This window comes from Malurus melanocephalus, unplaced genomic scaffold (assembly GCF_030028575.1).
Source record: "Malurus melanocephalus ecotype Western Australia unplaced genomic scaffold, MMel_1.1 scaffold_47, whole genome shotgun sequence".
Classification (NCBI taxonomy): Eukaryota; Metazoa; Chordata; class Aves; order Passeriformes; family Maluridae; genus Malurus; species Malurus melanocephalus.
In genome coordinates this window covers 1,118,436-1,142,510 of record NW_026623279.1, presented here as the reverse complement: position 1 = coordinate 1,142,510, position 24,075 = coordinate 1,118,436, and the positions used below count along the sequence as shown (strand labels likewise).

Here is a 24,075-nt window from a genome sequence, read left to right as displayed (position 1 = left end):
GTACATACCTTCACTCCCCAAATAAAAACCACAGCACAGACACCTGCTAGTTGCTGTTTTCTGGGATTCTGGATTCCTTGTACCTGCACCAGTAAAATAACACTTGCCTGTGGAGCCAGATTTCCATTCCCATGCCTGTTCCTTTTCACATTCAGATGCAGTTGCTACCTGGAAAAATGGTTTGCAGCAATAGAACTTACACTAAACTTTCTGTCCTCCTACTCCAAACACTCTGTAATTGCCTTTATCCTACTGACAACACAGGGATGGACACACTTGCCAAGAAAACTAAAATATTAAAAAATAACAGTGTCCTAATTTTGAGTCCTGTTGTCTCAAAGTGCCAAATACCATTCTGCCATACCACACTGTTCTTTTCTAACATAACACTCAAAAGCAATAATACTCTACCAGGTCTTATTTAAAGCCTTGAAGTTTCAAATACCTGCAAGGTTAAAGGCCCTATTCCTGAACACTTGGCTGGAGGCAAAATAGACAGCTGAAAACACATGTAATGTGATGAAGGTACACTATCTAAGAGGCTTTTTCCTTTTCCCCGCTCCAAAATTCATTTTAATATGAGAACAAGACTTTCTAGCAAAAAAAAAAACAGTCTTCCCAATCCTTCCTCAATTTACTTTTCTGTTCATGAAACTCTTAGTACCCACAAGAATGAAGAACTGGAGATGAGAATTTGTTCARCTTCACGGAGATATAGTACTTGACACACTACATTTCATTTAAATACATTTCATGTAACATCCTGYATTAGGAGGCAGAGAGGACTATATAAATATGAGGAAGTTTCCCGCTAAAGCAGGAAGCTATTTTTAATTCTTTTCAGAAGCCCTGCAGAGAGATGTGGTAGCAGTGATGCTGTGCTCTTTTTCCTACTCATCTGACCCAGCACAGTGGCTGCAGGGGCTTCCTTGTTTGGTAACCATAGCACCACAGAATATCTAAACCTATACACTGCTAACTGCAGAAGGCACATAAACCAGCACAGAAACCAAGGTGATGCTAGATGGTCAGGTAAACGTCAGTTTGGAGCCTTCTAGAACTGGCTTGAGGTGCATCTTTAAATGGTGGTGTAATCCTTAGAGCCCCATGGATGGGGAGCCTGGAAACCCTGGGACTCTCAGCCCAGGTCAGCCTGAACTAGCAATGCAGCCCCTTTGCAGTAGGATGCCTGGCAGGCGGGCAAATTTTGGCTTGAGCTGGGGTTGCAAGTTGACTGCAATAAAGATGGGGTCAAAATAAAGTTAAAAGTCAGAGCTCTCAAGGCCTCTTCCTACTCGCTGGAGTAGGATCCCAAATACCCCTGGCCCCAGGTACAGCTTGGAACAGGGTTGCATTAAGAAAGAGGAAAATATAAATGCTTCAGACTCTATCATAATTTCACAGAGTTAGTAAACGTGTCTCTGAAATGCCAGAAAAGCAATTTCCTGTGATGCCATCAATCACATGACTTTTAATGCTATAAAATAAGACAAAAACTCCTCCTACTCATCTTAATTATCTTGCTATGGCCAAGACTGAGATTTTCTTTCTAATAACTGGGTCATTACACATTAGCATCTATTTATAYGTCATGTGTCAACTGGAAGTGACCTAATGAGGAAAACAGTGTAAGAATTTGCCTGAACCAGAAACCTCAATGGGTCATTTTGCTTTTGATTTTGCTATGACTATAATTAATTCTTTTTCCATGTCACTGTTCAGAGGACTCAAGAAGAGTAGTCCATCATGGGAACTGAATACAAACTGTGAGTGCTTGTACTCYGGAAACTAAACTGCAAAGTAAGTCAAAACAAAAAGTATCTATTTTTTTAAAGATGATACAATTGTACCCTTACACCAAGACAATGAAAATGTATATCAAAAAACATTTCAAAACATCACACTGAAATAGAGTGATTCCATTTAAAAGCCAGATTGGCACTAAACAAAAGCAGATGTTAAAACAGCATTTTTCTGGATCTTGCTTGAAGGCCAAGTCAATACTCTTMTCTCTGAAAGTCACCATTGTAAGTTTCTCTGAAGGTATAATAGTCCACTGCTTCTAATTTCCTATTTTGATAAATTCTGTCTTCACCAAGCTGGCGATCAGCCTGTGAAGGACTGATGCTTCTGGAGTCTCTTCCCAGCTGCCAATGTAGCACTGGAAGCAGATGCAAAGACATTACAGAATGTAGCATCCATCTGTTTATTGACTGCTCTTTATTCCTTTGATGCAATGTATRAACAACTATGCAAGCAACATTGCCCTAAAAAATAGAACAACTAATCAATAGGCAGGTGGAAGAGCTGAAGTTCACATGCAACCATAATCCCTTTTATTCTCTTTCCACAAGACCCATTTTTTAAACATGAAGCAAGCTCATCATTCACATGCAGCATGAACCTCACACTCTTCCCCTTTCTCCCTGTGCCKATAAAGCATGAAAGTGGTGGGAAAATACAGTGGCTACTTCTTACTGATTACAGTACATTTTTGTGATAAAAGGGTTTGTGGGACTATCAGGATGAATTCCAGCTGACTGCTTTCAGTCCAGCAATATTCCATRTATTCAGGAACTAACCCTTGAAGCATTTCCTTCTTTCCTTGAGCTCTGCAGTGAGAAACACTGCCTAGTTATCTGTACATCTTGAGTGCTGCTCTGTATTTCTTTAAAGCAAGACAAAGAGGCATTCAATAGGAATTTGCCTTTATTATATAGCTTCTACTTCTGTTTTTGCCATTACCACGTATCAGCTCTGGTTTTGTTCCCCAGCCAATTCTTTTCATATTTTCCAGACCATTCAAGTGCCTGTGCCAGTGCCACAACAAAGATTAATAAGCAAGTCAGTATTATTTMTTATACAAGCAATTAGTTTTGATTCATCTCCTTTCAGATCTGTAAGGAAAATGGTGAATCAAAGAAACTAGAGGAAAGAAGTTCTTACTGTCACTACCATGTACTGGCTCTGAGCCACAGTCTATCTGACGTTTGCAGGAGTCATGAGTGTGAAATCAAAGTGGATGATGGCTTTTCTGTAAAATGATTAGCAGTGTTGGTCCGCTTTCAATCTTCTCCTGGAAAGAAGTCAGGCAGTTCTTTCAGAAGAGCTAAACTGAAAAATACTCCAAGTCAGTCTGCTTGGGGAACCAGGGTAACCTCAACCGGAATTAGCTCATCCAACCTTCCACCCTACTCCCAAACCTGTAAAAAGTTCACAGATAGGGGTATATTTGGGAGTCTGGCAGCAATGACTGTTGCTATCTGWAGTAGCTCAGACAAGGATTAGGTCTTTCCAATGAAGATTTGGACATGAAAATCCATTTATTTCAAGGTTGTTTTCTTTTCCATTTCTGATGGTCTGAAATATGACWTTTCTGCACACCAGTGTCCTACCATTGCCAGCCTTTAGGAGAAAACATCTTTGTCCCTCTTGCAAGGAAAACACAGCAGAAGATGATTGCTTACACCAAGTTCTGACTGCAGAGCATAATTTTTCGCTTCCTTTTCAGCTGTGGTTTTCCTTTGATATCTCAGCCTACAAGTATTTGTTTTTCCTGTATCGTTGACAACTTCTGATGCCTTGCAATGTTGTACTGGAGCATGTGACCTAACAGCCAGAACCTCTGCCATGACCCTACAACATGACTGCCAAGTGACCATGGAGGGCACAGGGAAGGAGTTTATGCTGTAGGCTACCTCAGCATCTGATAGGTGTTGTTTTGTCTTCCCTTCTCCAGGACTGACACAGTAAAWCTAGGGTGCTACCTTTAGTCCTCAGTGTGTCTCATTTAGATGTCAAAAGCAGATAGCTTTGGTTACTTTTCTACATCTGTACAGAAAATAATCCTTCTGTTTTGGTTTTACACCTGGAATCTGATGCTGGATGTGAAGTGAATTTATCATTGCCCTACTTCCTCTGTAGCATTCATTGACATCTTTGTGCTTTTGATGACTAAGATTTCAGAAGAAAAGCTGATGCCAGTAACACTGCATCTTCTCACACGGAATTCGTACTAGAGCTCCTTAGGTGTGTGACTGTTTGCATTTGAACTCTTTTTTTTTTTTTTTTTTTTTCTCTCTGTCTCTCTGGGGGATGCTAGTATGAATGTCTAATATTTATGCTGATATTAAARTTAACATTTTATTTTTGCTTATGTTGTGTCTCTTCAGGCAGAGATGATATTAAGGCTGTTATTGTAAAATGAGTCAGCCTTTTTGAAAACTGCCATCTTCAGTCCCCAAATGCTTAACCCTATGAGAACAGTTTTGTATTAATAGTAAAGGACTCCCAAGGCTTGGGCCTGGACTAGCTGGAATTATACTACTTGAGATGCTGATGTAAGTTTGCAAATTTTATTTCACCCTAGCAAAAATTTCTAGTATATATCCATATTCACATGTATAGGTGAATGGGTACAGAATAGTTGATAGAAGTCAGATTTAAACACACAAACTTAGCTGGACTCTAATTAAATTGCTTTGGTATCTATTCTCTCTAGTATTTTGTTTCAGAGAAGCCATGAGCTCTTCTGGCTTAGCTGGCCGAGGAACCATTCTCTCTGCTACAGGYAATTCCTAAATACAGGCAGCTGGAGCCCCAGTCCTCCAGTGCCCATGTTTTTTTGACCCATCAAGAGCCTGACCTGAAGATGTGAAATATGCCCACGTTCCAAACTTTATCTTCCTTTGGCACCAATTTGAATTTGAATCACRAGTCCCTGACTTCACTATCATTAAAAAACTTTTGTCACACAGAACCATAATCACAGCTCCAAGCAGTGTTGCATATTTTGAACTTGTATAAAGCACAGTATCTTACCACACCTTCCACTTTCTCTCTGGAAACATCTCCTGATGTTGCCTGCTTTGGTTGTAAGGACAGGAGCCCATTGCAGGTATTCCTCTATACTGATTGTAGCAGAGTAAAAAGAACAGGGCAGCAACTTTCTAGGAAGGGTTTTTTAAAAAATGAAAACAAAGCCTAGTGACTGGAAATTATCTAAATGTGATTCTAGCCACTGCCAGATCTCTTGGCAGTGTAAGCTGCCAGCTTTCCTTTCCTGTTTTTTTTTCCCCACTGATAACATATGTAAACAATCAGTAGTACACATCAGAAGGTTTTTCTTAGGCTTACGTAGGACCTGCACACACACAATGCAGGATGGCGAAATCTTCTCCATCAGACATGGGACTCGTTCTGTCATAGGGCAAATTTGCATTTGCAGGACACAAAACAGCATGATGGTAATGGAACTATTTGCAATTCAGGGAAACAGATGCTGAGGACAGGGTCAGATGACTGGGAGCTTCTGCCCAAGGCACAGCGTGACATGAAAATTGCGTGGTCCTGGCTTCTCACACTCWTCCCATGGTCCATTCCCATTTGCCCCTCATAGGTTGACAGAGGTAAAGAGATCATGACTGAAAAGGCCAAGGTTTTGGAGGGTTTGACAAGGACTTCACATATTTTTCTCATCCTAGTACATGAGGTCATGTGGCCAAAAAATATGTTGTGTTGCCTTCTTTGTTTTCTTCACCAATGTAAATGACACAGAATTATGTGTATCAAAGTGTCCTTAGAGACACTGGCCTTGTGAATACTACCCTTGATTTTAAAGTAAATGTGAATGATGATGTTAAATGAACCCCTGGTGCAACAGCTCATCCTTTGTTATCCTGAGGATTATTTAATCAAAAGTGAACAATACCATTTAGACACAGTAGAAAATCCATTATTACTACAGATAATTCTCATTGAATTATTAAAGAGGAAAATATGTTTAATTATTAAATGTATTTTGCCAGAATACTTGAAACTCTGATGTTGGATAGAGAGTAAGGTGAGCACATGATAAAATGATGTGGCAGATGATAAGTCATGGACAAAATGTGCCGTCCCTCGAYGAAGAAAGTAGTCAAAAGTCATCCATTGCTTCATCTTCACCTCTGTATTGCAGACTGGAAAGTAGAGGTATAAAGAAGAGGTTTGAGATCCGAAAGGACATGTAACATGTGTTCTTCTCATTACAGAGAACTTCGAAAATATTTCACAGCTGTAGAGAACATCTACTTTGTAGCTGACTGTAGGCAGCAGGAGATGGGATATCACAAGGCCATGCTGCCCCATATTCAAGTTCACTTTCCTTGGTCATGGTATCTTGCCACCAAGATACCTTGTCACAAGATATCTTGTCACAAACCAGAAAGCCAAACTATCCACAGATACACCTTCACTCCTATTTTAAAACCTATCAGCAGTCAGATTTCTGCTGCTTGTGCTTGATGGCCTGCTCTGCTCCAAAAGGTAAGAGCAAGAAAAAGTCCCTAAAAGCTGGACTTTCTTTATTTCATTTCTTGAGACTGACTCATACTCTCCAATTCGTCGTCCTTAGGGAAGATACAAGGAAATGATGTAATTCTTTTTTTGGCTTATTTTCATGCTTTGGACTTTTTTCTTTTGGCATGATTTGTACTGGGCCTRTTTTTTAATTAATCTGTATGGATTGTGCTAAAGTAAAAGCCTGAGCTGTCTCTGTATCCTCACTTGTAACAGGGATGTAATAGTTAATGGCTGAGGGTAAGAAATATTGATCTCCATGATACACCAGGTGACCCATTAATAATTACTAGGGAATTCTGAAAGCTTTCTTTAGAGATCAAATTTTAAAAAGATGACCAAATTGAAATTTTAAAACTCTGCCAAATTTTTTTWAAAAAAACATCTGTTTGAGAGATGCAGTTGTGGTAATTCCTGCAGTTCTTGCCATAAACCTGGGGTGGAAGGGGAGATAATAAATACTTTTTGGGTTTCATTAAAAGAAGAGAATAAGAAACAATTTGAAGATGACGCTCCTGGTGTTTTATCCCTAAACATGCCTGTGGATTACCTCCTATTCAGATTAAAAACTAGATCTGAAGCTATCTGTAGATCATCAGGAAATTTTCGGTTTTGCAAAACTGAGGTGGAAAACTTCACAAAAGTATCTCCTTATGAGGAGACAAATACACTTGTGTTGCTCTAGGACCAGGACTAGAAAGGGAGATAATGTGCCCAGAGGCAGAGGAGGTGGAGAATATAGGTTTGAGTCCTCTCAGACTCGGAAAGGGGCTGAGCATGGCTGTGTCTGAGTTTCCTAAACTAGAAYGATATTTAAAGGCATGAGTGAAAAAACATTCTAGATGCTGTTTTTAATTAGGGTGTGACATACCAGGAGTTTGCAATCACAGCTGACTGACAGCTCCCCAGGAAGCAGCATCTTCCAACTCTCTGCAAACTTAGCCTCTCATCTGGGGATAGGAAAAGTATAGTTTGGGACACTATCCTCAAAATACTATTGGCAAGAATATGGATCAAATTGGATATTGCACAAAAGTGGATGGCAGCCTTTTACAAGGAGAAATCTTTCCTGCTTGTGCACAGATACCAAACACAGCCCTTAGGAGAGCCCCAGCATTGCAGCACCAGAGCTGGTCTATCTGTCAGGTCTTTACAGCAGTGACCTGCAAACTGACACACACAGCTCTGGACATGTGCAAATGCACAATCACAGCTGCCAAAAGAGCTCCCAGCTCAGAATAAGGCTCTCAGTCAGCTCAGGCATATTGGTGTCACCAGAGCATGTTTCCTTGAATTCCTGCAGTGCCTCTCATTTCAGGTGCCACCATTCCCAGGTAGAGAAGCAGCCTGAAAGGCCARTTGTGGGTGCAATCTGGGTGTGAACATGGGGGTACTCTATTAAGCTTAAACAGAAGYTGAGATAACAGCACATACTAAGAACTTTAGGACATAACTGCTATTTTAAGTAACTGAGTCTCTTTATGGATCAGACTCCAGTGGAAGAATTTTGAGAGCATTAGCACAAAGCCACTGGAGTACACTGATGTAGGAATTCTCTTTTTTCACAAATGCGTTTTACCACTCACTTTACATTCCTTTCTATTGGCTTTCTGCAAACATGCATTCAGTCAAAATATGCCTGATCATTTGTTGAGAACAAATGCAAAAAACACATATGCAAGAATTAACTGAAATAAGATGTTGTACTCATACCAGCAGCTGCCGAAGATCCTTGTCTGAGCTCTAGCAATCCAGCCAAGGAACTGAAATTACACAAATGAATGTGACTAATCAAAWTTAAAACATTCAGTGCAAAAAGTTAGCCAGCAGTAGTAAATGAAATTCAGCAGCATTTTAGGAGCAAAATAATGATTCATTCAAATAAATGAACTGGAAATCAGAAAGGTGAACTGTTCAGTATTGAACAGTTTCTTTTGCTATTTGAAACATTAATATTCCTTTGCTCAGGTGGGAAACTGCGTAGCAATGACCAGACAAAAGCTGAAATCACTGAAGAAGTCAGAATTAACATGCAGAAGTTCTGACTCCTGATCTCATGATCAATACCACTATATGCTATCAAGCACATTGATTTAAACAAAACCTACATGGTTCTGGACTTTTTTTTCTTTAACTCTTTATGCATTCTCATGCAATCTTATGTAGCACAGGGCCATCTTTGATCACATAAAATTAGTTGTTYTTCTGATTTAGAAAACCCATCACTTTCTCCTTTTTGGAGAATTGAAGCAGTGGCAGCTAGGAAACCAGTTTTTCATATTTTAATGGAAATATGAAATATTTCATTAATATTAATATTAATCATTTTTATCACTTGATAAAATAAAATCTACTATTCTGAATTGCATGTAAAGCACACATGTAAGGATTTCTCTGCTTACATAATGATCCAGTGCAGCTTGCTTTGTCTTTGCATCATCAAACMTGCTGAATTTACCAGAGGTTGCTGGCCAAAGAAATATACAAATGCMCATTTGAGTGTTGCCACGCAAAATGCTTGGTTTGCACACTAGAGAAAAATACACAGTGCCTTCCCAAAGCCACAAAAATATATATGGCTGCCTATATACACATATATATATCTATAGCTATATTTTGGTTCAGAGCACCAATGTAGTTTTGCAACAAATCCCACTCCCTGTCTGTTCCCATTTACTGCACTCTGGCTCAGCTCCCAGCGCAGTTTTGATGCACAGAAGCACTGAATTCCCTTTGYAGGGAGCTAACTCAGAAGCTCTGCTCATGAAATGCACTCCAGCGAGGGTGTTAGGAGTCCAAACCAACCYGTGGGCCTTTGGGCAGCTATTGGGCACTTTGCATGGTGAGAAGAGACAGTCCAAGGGATCAAGTTAAAGGTAGTCTGAAGTTCAAATCCTTGAACTGTTTACAACAAACATGCTCATTCTCAGCGCTAACTACTTCAATATGGTGATCWGTTTCTGTTATGATGAATTACTCATTAATGTAGACAGAGCCAGTCCATGAAACAAGCATAAATAAGGGGCAAAAATTCTGAAAAGTATCAGATAGGTTTTTGCCCAGTATTTTGAGAGGTATCTCTATGTTTTTGTTTCTCATTCTGGTAGTTCCTCTACAGCCCTTGCTATYACCTCCTCCTATGACACAAAATATACAGCTAAGATTTTACAGATGAGGCAAGATATCTTTGCTTTAGATTAACTTACATGGAAAAAAATCTGAAATGGTAAACTTGAAAATATGSTACTAATTTTGATCTACTATATATGAACTGAACGAATGAAACAAAAAAGAAAATAACATCTCATTCTTGAACTACTACAGAGTGGGTGATTCCTGATCAGACAGACATAACGGTGGTCTCATTTTACAACTGCTTTACAACTGCACTGTAGGTTCTTTCAAAATTATAACACACAGGAACTCACCAATAAAATATCAAAAGAAAATCAGTTTTACACTGTCTACAGAGAAAGATAAATTGATCACTGATCTAAATACCAGGGRTTGTGTAGATGCCATGGGTCATACTCAAATTAAGTTTACTTTGGAAAAACAGACCTAAGTAGTAAGTACTTTACAGGAATAATTTCTCAAGACTGAAAGTAACTGTCAAGCTAAGAGAGCAAATGGAAGCATTTTATTTTAAACCTGAATGATAAATAAGAGGTTTTCTTAAGAAGGCTTTATTAACTGCAAAACCCCTGTCCCCAGGACAGAAGCCTTCCTTTGCTTAGAAAGATAAACTCACTTAAGATGATGACAGTGCAGTGCTCAAAGGCAAAATGCACACAAATTGAGCTTACCCATTTCCAACTTGGGCAACACACAGTTCACCCCCTTCTCAGTTCCTGTCTGATGTTGCCTCTTGAACCTAGCAGCAACAGTTCTATTCTTCTCTCTCAGTWTTTATGGTGCACTTCTCTGACCTTTCAGAAATTACAAACAATTCCCAGAAAATCGGTAGATGTCAGTGCTTTCTCCCAAGTAGTCATAATTTTTGCATGCTGCCTTACCAGTTTATTCCAAGTAAAAGCAGCTATCTGGAGTGAAGCAGCAGGCGCTGAAGATGCTGTGTTCACCCTGTATACGTTTCAGGGGTTTTTAATTTGAAAGAGCTCAAGTTGGACCCATGAACTAAAAACCCCATGAGTCATGCGAGGATATTTGGGAAACCCCTTCCAGTTTGTTACTTTGCAACCAACTTCAGTTCTGACACCCCCAGGTCTTCCATTATCCTCAACAACCAGGGTAAGCAGGAAGAACTGGGAGATTAAGGTACCACAGGCACATCCCCTGAGCTCCTGGTGCCCCYCTCGGATGTCCTACCTCATGACCAGGCATTCAGACATAAAAGAAATAAAACCTAGTCATGCTGCTTGCTCTGAGCTATCATTGGTGATACTTGGCKACACATTCTCACAGCTGATGCAATGAAGTACAAGAGAAAGGCAAAAACAAGTCAGCTCCCTGACTTTATTTTGGGCAACAGGTTGTTGTGARCAACTGTAAGGCACCATTCTCCTGGCTTATGGGGCTCTTTATTTCTGCTTCTCTCACAAACAGAGGATGAGGGTAGGAGCTGTCCCACTCACAGTGCCATGTTGTCCCCCTGTGTGGGATCTGGCATCTTACAGTCACTCTGTACTTCACAACAGTATTTGTGAAAGTCGGGGACTAAATGAAGCGTGTCGCATCTCAGGCAGTGAAAGCAAACATTGGTGAAGTTTTACGTCTTTTTCTCTAGTCTTCCTATCACAATTATACTCTTTGATAAAGCAGAGCAGAGGTGTCAAATACTGCAAGGACAGCTTTTTTTTATTGCCCCTTTTGCAGTGATTAGCATATTTTTCTTTTGATTTTTGTCCTCCTGTCTTCAGTTGCTCCCTCATCCCCATTTAATTCTCCCCCCTTTCTTTCTTTTGCTCCCTTCCTTGTTTTGTCTCCCTCAGGTTCTTTCATTGTCACATTGTGCTCCTTCAAATGCCGCACACATTTTGTCAATGGAGCCTCTGTAGTGGCTGGAAACTGAGAAGACCCTGTACTGCTGCTTGCCAGGCAGCGGGGGACCAGGGATTTCTCAGTTTCCAGCTGCTTTTGAAGCAGCACTGATTGGTTTCTCTTGCTGCTGCAGAAAAAGCTGGCACACAGGAGCAACAAATTCAGCATGTCCTTCTGGCCTGCTTTCAATAGATCTGCAAGTGCCAGAACAGAGATGGGGAGCAATTTGATGCTGGCTCAGCCATCCCTCTCTCTATTTACCAAAGCAACAGTCTTTCCCTTTGCCTTTTTACCAATTTTTCCTTAACTTCCATGATTTCTCTCTCTGCCACATCTCTTTCCAATCCACTACTGCAGCTTAACTAGAGTTTCTGCAGGACCTTAAAGACATTTTTATCTTGTGCTACTTTTGCAGCAGTATTTAAGCAGAGTGAGCACAGTTCTGTTGCTCAGTGAAGTACTTCTCAGTCACTACCACAGTGCAATGGTTTAAAACATGCAAGTAAAAATAGAGTAGTATCAGCTGCATTTGTAAACAACATAAGGGACAAAACAAAAAGTTTCCTAAGTTCATTAAGGCAAGACAACCCTTTGAATATTCCTTTTACAACATTTTTATAAAAACAAAAAGTAACACCACAAACAATGGGAATGTATTGAAATATTAAAAGCTTTTTCTCCTCTATGAAGTTTTAAGTATCTCCAATAAGTTTGAGGAACCTCCTGTACCATGTTTAAGAAATAACAATGCAAARGCTTCTTCAATCAGGCAAATCAAGGAGCTAAAATACAATGCTGTAAATGGTTAGAGTAAGCAGGGAGAAAGGATGAAGSATAAAAGCAACAGAAGTTCTCAATAACCATATATGTGCCCTACRTCAGCTGCAAATCACTAAAACATAGCTTTCATAAAAACATCTAATTGTATTTTAGGAATCCATTATTATCTCCTGATGGTCATTTATCCGGCTATTAGGCATTCGAAACTGGCAGACATTGCAGATGAAATTCAGAGAACAGGTTGGAAGAAGATAGGATAGATAGATAGATAGATAGATAGATAGATAGATAGATAGATAGATAGATAGATAGATAGATAGATAGATAGATGATAGATAGATAGATAGATAGATAGATAGATAGATAGATAGATAGATAGATAGATAGATAGATAGATTTAAAAATGAGTTCAAGGCCAATATGTTAAGAAACAGCATATAAGTGGTCTGGGGGTAAAAATCAGACCAAGGCTCCACCAGGCAGTAAATCCAAAGTTGCAGCAGTTAATCCTGGATCAAGAATGTCACTGTCTCTTGTTGCAACGTACTCAACTGGCACAGCTTAAGGTAAAAGATTAAATTTGTTCAAAAGGCCCAGACTTTCCCTCTGTGCCATTCGAGTTTGATCAAATGTCACTTTTTCTCCCATAGTAGTCATTGAATACATACAGCAGCATACAGAATAAAGCTGGCATGAACAGCCATCATGTGTATGAATTATGTGAGCTGTGTGACTCAACACGCTCTGCCTGATCTGGGCTGAATTTATGCAGCCCAGAGATCTGGCAATGTGCAGAATTACTCTTTATAAAAACATATCTATAACCTCAGAGATAAAGGGTAATGTTAATGAAATAAAAGAGGCAATATAAAAAGTTAAACTGTTATTCTGGGCTAGATTTTTCCAACAGCTCACCTCCCACGTACCCAAATAAAAAAGCTTCCAGTGGGGCACGGATGCTGCAGGCTTTGAACATTAGACYCCTAAGGTGTATGCATGCAATTAAGAAATAGAAACTGAACTCCTTTTTTCACACAATGACAGACTTACTTAAAACATAAAAGCTAAGAATATGGTTTATCCATGGTAGCACTTAAGTATGCCACAATATGATTGAGGAGGAGGGAATACTCCACCACCAAGACCTGTAAAGTTCCTCCTGGATACTGAAGTCCCTTATTCATCTGCAGAATACATGAAACCAATTCTAAATTTCCCTGACATTATTTGAAGAATATCACAGTATCCTAGAATTGGTTTGAGCTAGAAAGGACCTTAAAGATTATCTAGTTACAACCCYCCTGCCACTGGCAGGGAAACCTTCTGMTAGAACAAGTTCATCTATGTCTAAACTGTGTCCAGAAGGATACTGAGAATCTYAGTCCATTCCCTACACTAATCTATCACTGGCTGGTAGCATGCAGCCTCCAGCACAGGTGCAAACAGGCACAAAACAAGATGTTTTCTACAATGTAGCACCTCTCTATGGCAGACTAAGCATACAGGACAACACATCACTTCTGTTGGACTACTAATGGGAATGGCTTTCTGTCCCCACATATTTGGAGCAGATTTATATCAATTACTTACAGGATGGAGACTTTTTGTCATTTCATTTTATTACTAATATCCTCACACAGTCACTCTGCCAGCTTCCCATCCCCTGCCTTCTCCTCCCCAAAATCAAAAGTATTTACATTTTGCATACATTTTATTATGTAAATGCATCTAAGCTATCCATTGACTGACTACTCTTCTGCAACTTTTATTTCAAACTCAGTTACAGAAGACCAGATAGCAAAAAAAAAAAAATTCTTTTAGTTCTGACCCACAGTTGAAAGCCTGCCTAATTGCAGTACAAAACTGTGGAGTACAGCTCTGTGTGGTATGGCTCATGAAAAGTGTCCTCCAAGTACAAATATGTAAATGAGCTAGTGAGGTTTTCCAAGGAAACAAGCAAAGGCTGCTCTGCATGCCCTCGCAGGCTCCAGAACCAGCTCTGCGGCTCCGGCAGCTGGGGTGYCCTGGTGCCAGTGAGGCCGGGAAGGTGGAGCCTGGCAGACATGTGTRTGCAGCCACCTGGAGGTCTTCTCTTCCATATCATGTTTCAGGCAAATCATCCGAGAAGGCTGTCAAACATTACATGGACTGGAGAGGTTTTATGCAAAAATGACGAGTGATGTTTAGTAAAAAGAAGCTGAGGATAGGACCTAACAAGAGTGTGTTTGCTTGTGCCAAAACCACTAATTATCAGATGAAATGTCAAAGATTATGTATGTGGTAGTGCTGTGACAGACACTGTAGCTGTGTGAGGCAGTGACTACAGCAGTCCTCCATGTGCTTTYGCTGGTACAGCATAGTTTCTAGCTATTTGGCAATGAGCCTCGCTTAAAAAAATGTTCTGGGTGCAGCTCCACCTGCCCTTTTCATAGCTTTCAAGAGCTGCTGCCTATTTCTTTTACCCCATGCTGGCACTGCTGCCTGTTTTAACAGTGCTGATGCTGAGACCAAACTAATAAATTCAGCCGAATGCCACTGAGTTCRTCCCAAGCAATGCAGACGCCTATGCACTAATCTCCATCACTCCCCTGCTTCCATTCTGGTGCAGCACCAAAGCACTGGACTTAGTTCTGCAGCAAGATTGACAAGATCAGAGAGAAGGATTGTACCTTTTTACCTCGTGCCTTAATAAAGTGCCAGGAAACCCACCTCGAGCTCTAGGCACCAAGCGTGTCACGCCTGTGCGCGTGTGTTCAGCCAAGGGTGCAGGACAGCACTAAGCAAAAGGCTTGCAGCACCCGACAGTGACACCTGATGTGTCACTCCCGTGGTGGTGAAGCAGCCTTTTTTAGCAGGAGAAATGAATTACTCACTAGCTGTTGTTAGGCCAAAGAGGTGCTAGAACTGCTCGTTTGGTTTCAACATCACAGTGGCACAGTTGTACTCATGGGGTTTCCAGGAACTGTTCCGTTTACGTCAATCAGGGCTCTCCACACCTCACTCCAGCACGTGGCATAAGCCCCAGAAAAAGAGATCTGCATGGACAAGCCGGGGTAAGTGGCAGAGATTATCTTGCTTCTGTTACAGAATAACATATCCAAGTTTTCAACATTCCTCATCAAAGCTTTTCCTATTTCACTATTTTCTACAGAAGACGCTGACAATAGGAAAAGGGGAAACACAGAGACCCAGGCACCCTTTCAGCAATGCTGCGTCAATTCCAAATACAATGATCACTAGGTCTGGTCTTATTGGTGACAGTTTTTCTTCCCTTCAATTTGTGTTACAGCCTGAAATCACAAAGCTGTGATCCCCGAGAACCTCCTTTGTAATGCATATCAACTTTCGTTGTGCCCCTTTGTTCCCGATGTGATGGAGCATTGTGGTGCCTGTGTCCAGGGAGCAGGTTTGCTTTATTGTTCTTGTAAATATGTACTGCTTGGCGCAGCTCAGTGGAAGGCATTGAGTTTGTGCATGACTGACGCCGACCCGGACAACTGCTCTGACCCCCAGCAGATGGTGGTGCAGGGACTGCAATGATCTGGAAGTAATAGCATGTGCCATTTCTTTTTGTTTGGAACAGACAGCCAGACCCTGTGTTTCCCTCCCCTGCGCAGCAACAGCTGTATATACAGTAGGGACCGGCGCACCCCTAACTGTCACTCCAGTCCTCCTCCTCTGCCACTAATCAGAAAACCTTGGGCTCTGAGACTTCATGGAGATCAAACACTATATGAACACCACATGGCTCTTTCCAATGTTAATAAAATTGTGAGCATTGGGGCATAGATCAGTTGCTCTCCTAGAGAAATGTGAATAGTTGTCACAAATGTCTACCACCCCAGATATTAGACTTTGCAGTGCTGGACTTGCTTGTTTTTAACCTCTGCACRGAAAAAAAMCACAATACAGGACTCAGTATTAACTAAGAATTTTAATTTTTAGACTACAAATAGCCCCTCTGTAGCTTCAGTAAATGTTACCTGTATTTATCAGAGATGAAAATAATGTTTGTTTTGAAAAGAAGGTATAAAGTGGGTAAAAGGCCACAAGTGATGTTTTCTCCAAGGCCGTGGGAGATTAACTGATTTGGAACGATAGCAGAGCAGTTTGCATCTGATTCTGTAAGTAAGATACCAGAATTTTTTTATAACTCACTGTCTATGAGGCAGCTCATCAGAGGTCAGAAATGACAAATTGTAGCATATTAGGGTTAATAATCACCCATTGTGTGTCTGGCCTGTGTTACCAATCTCCATAAAATTGTCCTGATGGTCCAGAAGGGAAGTTCCTTGGAATGGATGGAATAACTACTCCATGCTCCTCCCCTCTCAGCCCTAGCTGAGACGGCTGTCAAAGAAAGGGGCTGAAAACCAGCTGCACTCTAAACATTGTATTTCTGGCTGCTATAATGCTTCTTCAAGGCTTTCAGCTGGCAGGTCAAAGAACAGCAGACTTGCAGCACTGGAAATTAGAAACAAAGGCAGGGTAGGAGTAATGGCAAGGAAATCCTTTAGCCTTTTTTCTCCACTTTATACTGGCAGAAACACCTCTTGAGGATTTTACACACAAGACCCCCAATTTATAAGCCCATGCTCAAACTGTGAGACCATTCCTCTGTGAGAGCAGATAACTTTATGTTGTTTAATTCAGTGCAATCTCACTACTTCTGTGCAGAAAATCTCGTCTGCGTTTGCCTGTCTCAATCTCCCCACATCAATGAAATATTCCTGGGAAGACCCAAAGTTTCCCAGGGYACAGCATCACAACATTGCTATCAGGTTACACTCAGCCTCTGTTGCTGGGCTGGTAGCTGAGATGCATGTCTCATTATCTTTAATTTAGAAATTTCAAACTACACTTGAGAAAAGACCTAGTAAAGTTTGCTGAAACCAGCCTAATTTTTGACATGCGCCCATCTTTTAAAGAAAAAGAATTTTAGGAAATCCCTGTTCACTTCCAGTGTAAAACCATGTTGGTTTCATAATGCATCAGGGCTGGGTCAAGAGAAAAATGTTTGAATTTCTCTTTGTATGGCATTAATGAAAATTATAGTGCAGTCCAAACTCCTTCCAAACATTCCTCATCTTGATTCTAGCAGCACTACCTCAAACAACAAACACTTAAACAGAAGTAGCTTTTATTTCTTGACTAATCCCATTAGCTTTAATGAGTCTAATCGCACTAGTAAAATTATGCATGTTCTTAGCTCTTGGCAAGGTCAGTGCCAGTAATGAGGAAAAAAACAAACTGATAATGAAACCATGAGTAATAAGAATGTCTGGATATCTGCATTTCTAGAAAAATATATGGCTGTCTGAAACATTAATAATGAAACACTGCTTGTTAAGATTAAAGAAGAGAGAGTGAATCCTGAACCGAGACTGACAGTAAATAAAATGATAGGGAAATTCTTTAATTCATTATGACCCACAACATGACTTCAGCTACCTCCATAACAACTCTAAGCTCATTACCTTAGTTATGACTTATCCGTTTATCCATTCATTTATACGAAGCTCATCAATATGATATCCAAGCACTAATGAACTTTAGCATTAGAAGGTCATGTGTAAATCACTAAGAGGAAAAAAATCAAAAGGTGTCAGCTACCCTGGATGTGAGCAATGAAATATTCTCGGGCAATTTGTATGGAATTTATTTTCAGTAATTCCAGCCAGAAATAATCTATTTTCAGAATGAGGATTACGAAAAACAGTCTATGGTACAGCAAAATGATAGTAGTATGAAAGCTAGACTAAGTCCAGAACAACTAGAACTTGTGTAACCCAAATGCGTATCAAYGAGGCAGAATTACAAGATAATTATTTTTCAGGATTATGTGTTCTTTGGTGATGCCTTTAGACGATATTCTCTTTCAAGAGTGTATAACTTCCTCAATGTTTTAAATAAACAGCTCCAAACCAAGTATTATCTTCACAGCCTGCAGCCACCTATTAAACACAAAATTAGTTCAGCGTTTTTTATATAGGATCAGAAGGAGGCTTACCTGTCACTAAATTCTCCAAAMAGCATTTTTATGGTATCCAGCTTTACACTCATGAAGTAATTTCCTAACTTCTCTCTCTAGCCATAGACAGAATTCCTGTGTGCACATATTTGTAAGTAGAATTATAGGTTATGGATTTCTGCCCATATTTCCTCCTATTTGACATAGTGTGTGGTTATCACTGGGACRAAGACTTTCCTATTACATAGTAAAATAGGATGGTTTATAATGGCAAATGGGTTTTTGGTGGTAATTTTATCAAGAAGTGATGTGCAGTTTGTGGTTTTCTTTCATAATAGGCTGATGAGTTCTTTTTTTGTACCTTGTTAGTCTGAAATACCCTTAAGCATTGTTCTATTACACTATTCCCTGTAAGTAAGAAAAATGTATATAACCAAGAGCGTGGGTTTCTCTTGTGTTTTGTCAAATCAAATGAGTTTTCATTATTTTTTTTTTCAAAAACACCTTATAGGTAGAGGTGAAGCCTGTCAGCATACATTTTCTCAACGAGCCTAATGAATGAGAGCAGACTAGCTGAAAAAAATCAGCTCTCACTCCATCACTGAATTACAGGCTTTGGTATGAGCATATGTCTGGCAGTGTAGATGGTGAATTAATACACATCAGGAAAACAACGTAACTTCAACAGCACCTCTGGATAAAATATTTTTCTGCAAAAAGACATCTGTATTCACACTGATTCAGAACTGTAGCATTGCAAATTCAATTTGTATTTATATACTAATAAAATCAGTAAAACATCTGGAGTCATAATCCTTAAATCTTCCTTTTAYTTTGTTAATTATTTGTGATAATTGACAGTCTAATCAASTAGTTCAACCTTCCCCGTCTTCTTAATTTTAGTAGGATGCAACTGACTTCTTTAGATGCCTTCAGCTGTCAGTCACAGAGCACAGTCAGACTGAAAAGAAGCTGTATCTTCTCCTGTGTTTTGGAAACATGGAGTTACAAGCTGGGCTCTTTGAAGAGCCCAGTAAAACTAAGGGATACAGGGTAGCTTACGTGCAGACAGACAGAAATCTTCAACCAATGGAAAATARGTGATGATACTACTCTGGGGTAGGGTAAGGAGCAAAATTTAATACAATGCAAAGTGTCTTAAAGGGTGTTCTAGAAAAGCAYGTAAAAATAAGAGGTTACAGAAGTYAGTCATCAAGCTGTCCACACTGTTAAACCTACATAACCACATGATGTTATTACTGTTAACCTCATCTTCCCTCCTCCCTCTTCCTTCCTAATGCTTCCTATACTCCTTGCATCTTGTCTTTACACTGAAAGAACACTTTGGAAAGGGACTGTACTTCCTTTCAAGGCAACACCAGAGCAAGGCCCAAGCCCAACTGTAGCCTCTGGGGACTTCCACACCAAGTCATATTTATACCTGAGCCTGCATCAAATCAGATTCAGATTTCTCTTYGGCTCTACCATTCCTTGAGACTATGACACAGAAGCAAAAACAATTTAACAATGCTCTTGCTGCAGACTGCTAACTAGCCTATTCTTTCTCCTTGTCATGCTTAGACTACATTGCAAATTCTCTGAGCTGTTGAACATCAGCATCCATTTCAAAGAGCAGAGRTATCTGACATCGAGCTGGCTGGCTAACAGCTTAAGTGACAACTTTTGTTGGCACATGCACCAAAGTTCAGATCTAAGAGACGTTCTGTGGGCAAATGCCTGTTTATTTTCTTTCCTAGACATGCGGCTGAACCACACTGTACATCCTGTGCTTATGAAATTCCAGCAGGGTTGTATCACAGCACCTACCACTAGAACGTGTGATTTACACCACCACATACAAACTGCAACATCTCAAGATAAACCTGATGCTTWTAATGAAGATCCAAATAACTGTGGTTCTCACTACCTACAATGCTTTTTAAGGTCACTGGATTTTAAAATAGCTGGGATTTCACAGGAAACACTGTGAGCAGTTTTTTTGTAAGGCTGATCTGAGGAGTCTCTTGTCTCCTTGCCTGTCTCTCACTTGTGCTAAACATGTAAGAAATTTGGGACTGCTTCTACACAAAAGGATGCAGGTCTGTTGTTTTCTCATCTTTCTCCAAACCAGCAAGGCAGGAAGCAGTTGCCAAATGAGAAATATATTAGCTGGTGCTGTGCCCAAAGGAATGAGCATAAGAGAAACCTAGAGCCAAGGCTGAGCTGGAGAAAGTTTGGTCTGGACTGGTCAAACAAGCTGTTGAATTTTTTGCCCTGGTTTTGACAGCTTCCATTCCATGCTCYCTGCTCCTGCTCTGCCCTTCTCCTCCAAAGCCAGGCTGCTTGAGCACTACCAACCAGCAGTTCCTGCAGAACCACTGGTGGGACAAAACTCCAGGCCAAAAGAACTCCTCTCCACCCACATGGAGAGCCTGACCCCTAACGATCCCGTGGGCTCTTTCTAGGCTCCTTATCTTTTCTCCTCTTTCCACATAAAGTAGGACTCAGAGGACAGGGGAACTGTGTGGACTGCCAGATGAAGCTGCTGAGATGCACCAAGCACTGRCCAAGTGACTCTGTCCACATAGGCATATGTTGTTGAATCCAAGTAAGTTCGAGGCGGTCCCATCCCCCAGTTTACAAGTGAGAGTGAACAGGATTTTCTGCTTTAACAGCCTTCCATTTCAAAGGTGACTAATGAATCTGAACACCCAGCTGGAGTCACCTGGCAGAGCATCTGCTTGGAACATGGGTGAAGCCCAACACTTGTGGAAATCACATCCTTCAAAGGCACCTCCAAGCTGTGCTTCAAATTGTCTCTGAAGTGACAGGCCTCAGAACCCTTTCACCAGCCTCAGCTGAGCTTAAATGAAAAAGTCAAACTACTGATTTGCATAGCAAACACAAAAATTTAAACGGTGCAAACCTGGTATATAGATTTGTTTTTCTACTTCAGCTCTGGAAGTGCTTATTCATTACAGGCCAGAAAGTGAGGTCTAGCTCCCTGAGGTAGTGGATGCTTTCAGTTTCCAATAAAGTCAATAGGAATTGTTCGCACTCTATGTGAAATACAAACATTTAGCAGCAAGAAGAAAATCCAATGYATAAACAATATTAAAAAACATTTGGTGGCTTATTATATTTTCTACCATYAGCTACTCACATGAAGTTCAGGCTCTTGTTTTTGATTTGGATAGTATTCCTGGCCATTTAAACTGCAGATCATTTATAATTTAAAAAAACAAAAATTTGTTTTACACTGTACCSTTGTCAGTAATGGAAAAGACTACAATGGTTTCTCTAATTATAAACTCTYTGAAATAATATACCTGCTCCAGTATTCAATTAATCTAGTTTTAACCAAAGTGGCTTCTTTGTAAACTATTGAGARAGGCTAGACACTGCAGATTATTGTGTGCTATATTTTTAGATTTTTCAGTTTGATTCAAAACACACTAAAAGAGGGGCCCCATAAAATGATCATCTAGAGACAGTCCATGGCAAACATCCAGAAACTATTCTTAATGGAATGGAGTTAGCATGAGCTGAGATCATTCTTTAGCCTTGGGAGAAAAAAAAAAAAAAAAAAAAAAAAAAAAAAAAAAAAAAAAAGAGATGTTTTTAGGAAGAGATTTCCAAAGGGATTATGAGTTGCTCTTTGCAAACAATACAGAGGATTTCCAGTATGCATTGTGCTTTTGCCGAGAACTGTGCYTACAAGGGAGCCAATCAAAGTCCYCTTGTATCTAATGAGGAGGGGGAAATCATGACGGGGAAAGTCCCTTAATGACAGAAGACAATAGCTGTTTGTACAGTGAGATGTACAGAAAACTTTGTCACTAAGCAATCTCTTAAAATATGGTATCTGAGACATTTTTCATTGAATTAGCATGAGGAGTGAAGAGCATATGTGGGAGAGAAACCCAAAATCTTATTCATGAGTACTGAAATGTTATCTTTTTCCTTAATTTGGAAGACAGCAGAGGTACAGAGCTGAAGTAATAAAAAGGATGTGAGCTTTGGAATCTCAGCAATTTTTAAATCAATGTAATGTTTGTCTCGACGTTAGACTGACATGTTATACTGAAGACGTAGAGGAAATTCGATGGATAAGATTCTCGATGTGAAAGGATTAGTTTCCAAACACGGTCTCCTAATGGACAATCYGACCCTCACATTGAAGTGGTAATGTTTTTTAATTCAAAATTCTGGTCTTCTATTTTTCTCGTATCAAAACGTGAGAGCTCAGCCCGGCAGCTCCGTGTTGCAGGTACCTCCTGTCCCCGTGCSCACACTCAGCCATCGGTCACCACYGGGTTCACTCAGCTGGCTGGGGCTCTGGCAGGCTCCACTGTTTTTGTTTGCTAAACAAACGCATCTTACGCACTTCAGCTGCAGATGAAAACAAACTTATGAAACCGGGCTTTTAACGTAAAACCGACTTCTAAAAAAAATTGTGTTAACAATTCCCCGTAAGGAACCAACCAGATGTTCCTAAAGGCTGTGTCTCCAGCTGCCAGCCTCCTGCTTTTCCTATGCACGGTGTGACAAGGAGTTCTTTCCGCAGCTCTGCACCGCCGGACCCCGCGCTCCGCCACTGCCTCAGGTGGCGCCGGGCCGCGCACGTGCCGCGCCCGCGGGCAGCACGAGGCGGCCGCTCCCACGCGCGCTTCCCGCGCGGGTGGGGGGGGTAAAGAGGCGGTGGCGGCCGCGGGCCGATTCCCGCGTGCTAGCAGCCGCCCCGCCCCTCCCCTCCCGCCGCGCCCCGAATGGTTCCTCCCCCTCCGCCCCTCCTCGCGCCGGCGGGGGCGAGACGCGCGAGCGGGCAGAGGGAATCCCTCGATTTCCCCGGAGCGCGCTCCGCTCTCGCGAGACCTGCGGCACGCTCCGCAGTGCCGGCTGGCGGCAGGCTCTCGCGAGAGCGGCGCGGTTCCCACGCCCGGGCTGTTGTGTCTGAGGGGAGAAGCCCGGCCGCTGAGTGGGCGGCGCGCACCGCCCCCCCCCGCCCCGCGCGTGTCTCGCGGGCCCGCGCACGCGCGCTCTGGGCCGCCGGGAGGGGGGCGCTCTCGCGAGAGTAGGAGTTTTGGCGAGAGTTTGTGGAAGATGGCGCCTGTTGTGACAGGGTGAGTGCGGGGCGTTCGCGGCGCCCGCCGGAGCCGCCGCCGCCCGGGGCTGCCGGGGCGAGGCCGCGCCGCGCCCGCCCGCCCGCTCCTCGACCGCCGCTCGGGGGCACGGGGGGCTGCCTTTCTGACGGCCTGCGGGCGGGCCCTGCGGCGAAAACCTCGCGGGGCTGGGGTCCCGCCGGGTGGGCGCACGGAGGAGGCGCCCCGGGTGCCGGCCCGGTAACGGCCGCGCTCTCCGGCAGCCCCGCGCCGCGGGGGYCCTGCCGGGTCTGGGCGCTCACTTTGGTCTCTTTCTCCCCGGCGCGGACACGCCGGTCGGGACTCCGTGCGGGGTCAGTGCTCATCCCGGTTGCTCCGGAGCGGGTCTCGCTCTGAGATCTCCCAGGGGAGCGGTGGAGCCCTGCTGGAAGGGGACCTGGGGCTGGCACGGGCTGTTCCCCCTTCTCGGTCGCGCCGGCTCGTCCCCTGCATGAGGGGGTACCCCGGGTTACCCCGGCCGTGGAGAGGGAGCGCTCGGACAAAGGCTTACGCCTCTGTGGTTGGAAGTTGAGCGCGGTGCCCCAGCGCCCCTTGCACGGCGGGGCTGGCCGGGGCCCGGCCCGGCGCTGTCACTTGGTGGCGGAGCGCTCCCGGTTGCGCCGAGCGCGGGCGGGCTCTCCGCCCCGGCTAGCAGGACACCCGTTCCCTCAGGCTGGGCGACAGAGGCTCCTTTTCTCTCCTCTCTGCACACCATTCTCAGGGCTTTGTTGAGTTTTAGATGCCTTCCTTCAGGTACTGCGGTGCAGGGAAGTATAGCAGCCTCTCTACCCCACTAAGCCACGCTGGATCATCATCAATGGTAGTCTCCATCCTTTCAAYCAC

At 42.2% G+C, this 24,075-nt stretch overlaps 1 protein-coding gene and 1 long non-coding RNA gene across 5 annotated transcripts in view; one reads left to right on the top strand and one right to left on the bottom strand.

Moving 5' to 3' along the window:
* RBPJ (recombination signal binding protein for immunoglobulin kappa J region) overlaps positions 1–24,075 on the top strand; it is a 144,137-nt gene that overhangs the window by 66,684 nt on the left and 53,378 nt on the right. Inside the window, exon 1 of one of the 4 annotated variants that reach the window (XM_057365048.1) lies at positions 23,134–23,214. The exons of 2 other annotated variants lie outside the window; for them this stretch is intronic. In XM_057365048.1, the coding sequence (XP_057221031.1) occupies positions 23,195–23,214 (20 nt within the window). In that variant the 5' untranslated portion in view covers positions 23,134–23,194. Of the gene's footprint in view, positions 1–23,133; positions 23,215–23,522; positions 23,547–24,075 lie in introns of those variants that run through there. One more of the 4 variants, XM_057365050.1, reaches the window with a different exon arrangement.
* Positions 4,238–14,956, bottom strand: LOC130572978 (uncharacterized). The gene is made up of 4 exons (XR_008965281.1): positions 14,830–14,956; positions 8,053–8,102; positions 7,211–7,289; positions 4,238–5,960 (listed from the first exon to the last, which is right to left on the bottom strand). It is a non-coding gene; the product is annotated as an uncharacterized LOC130572978 (long non-coding RNA).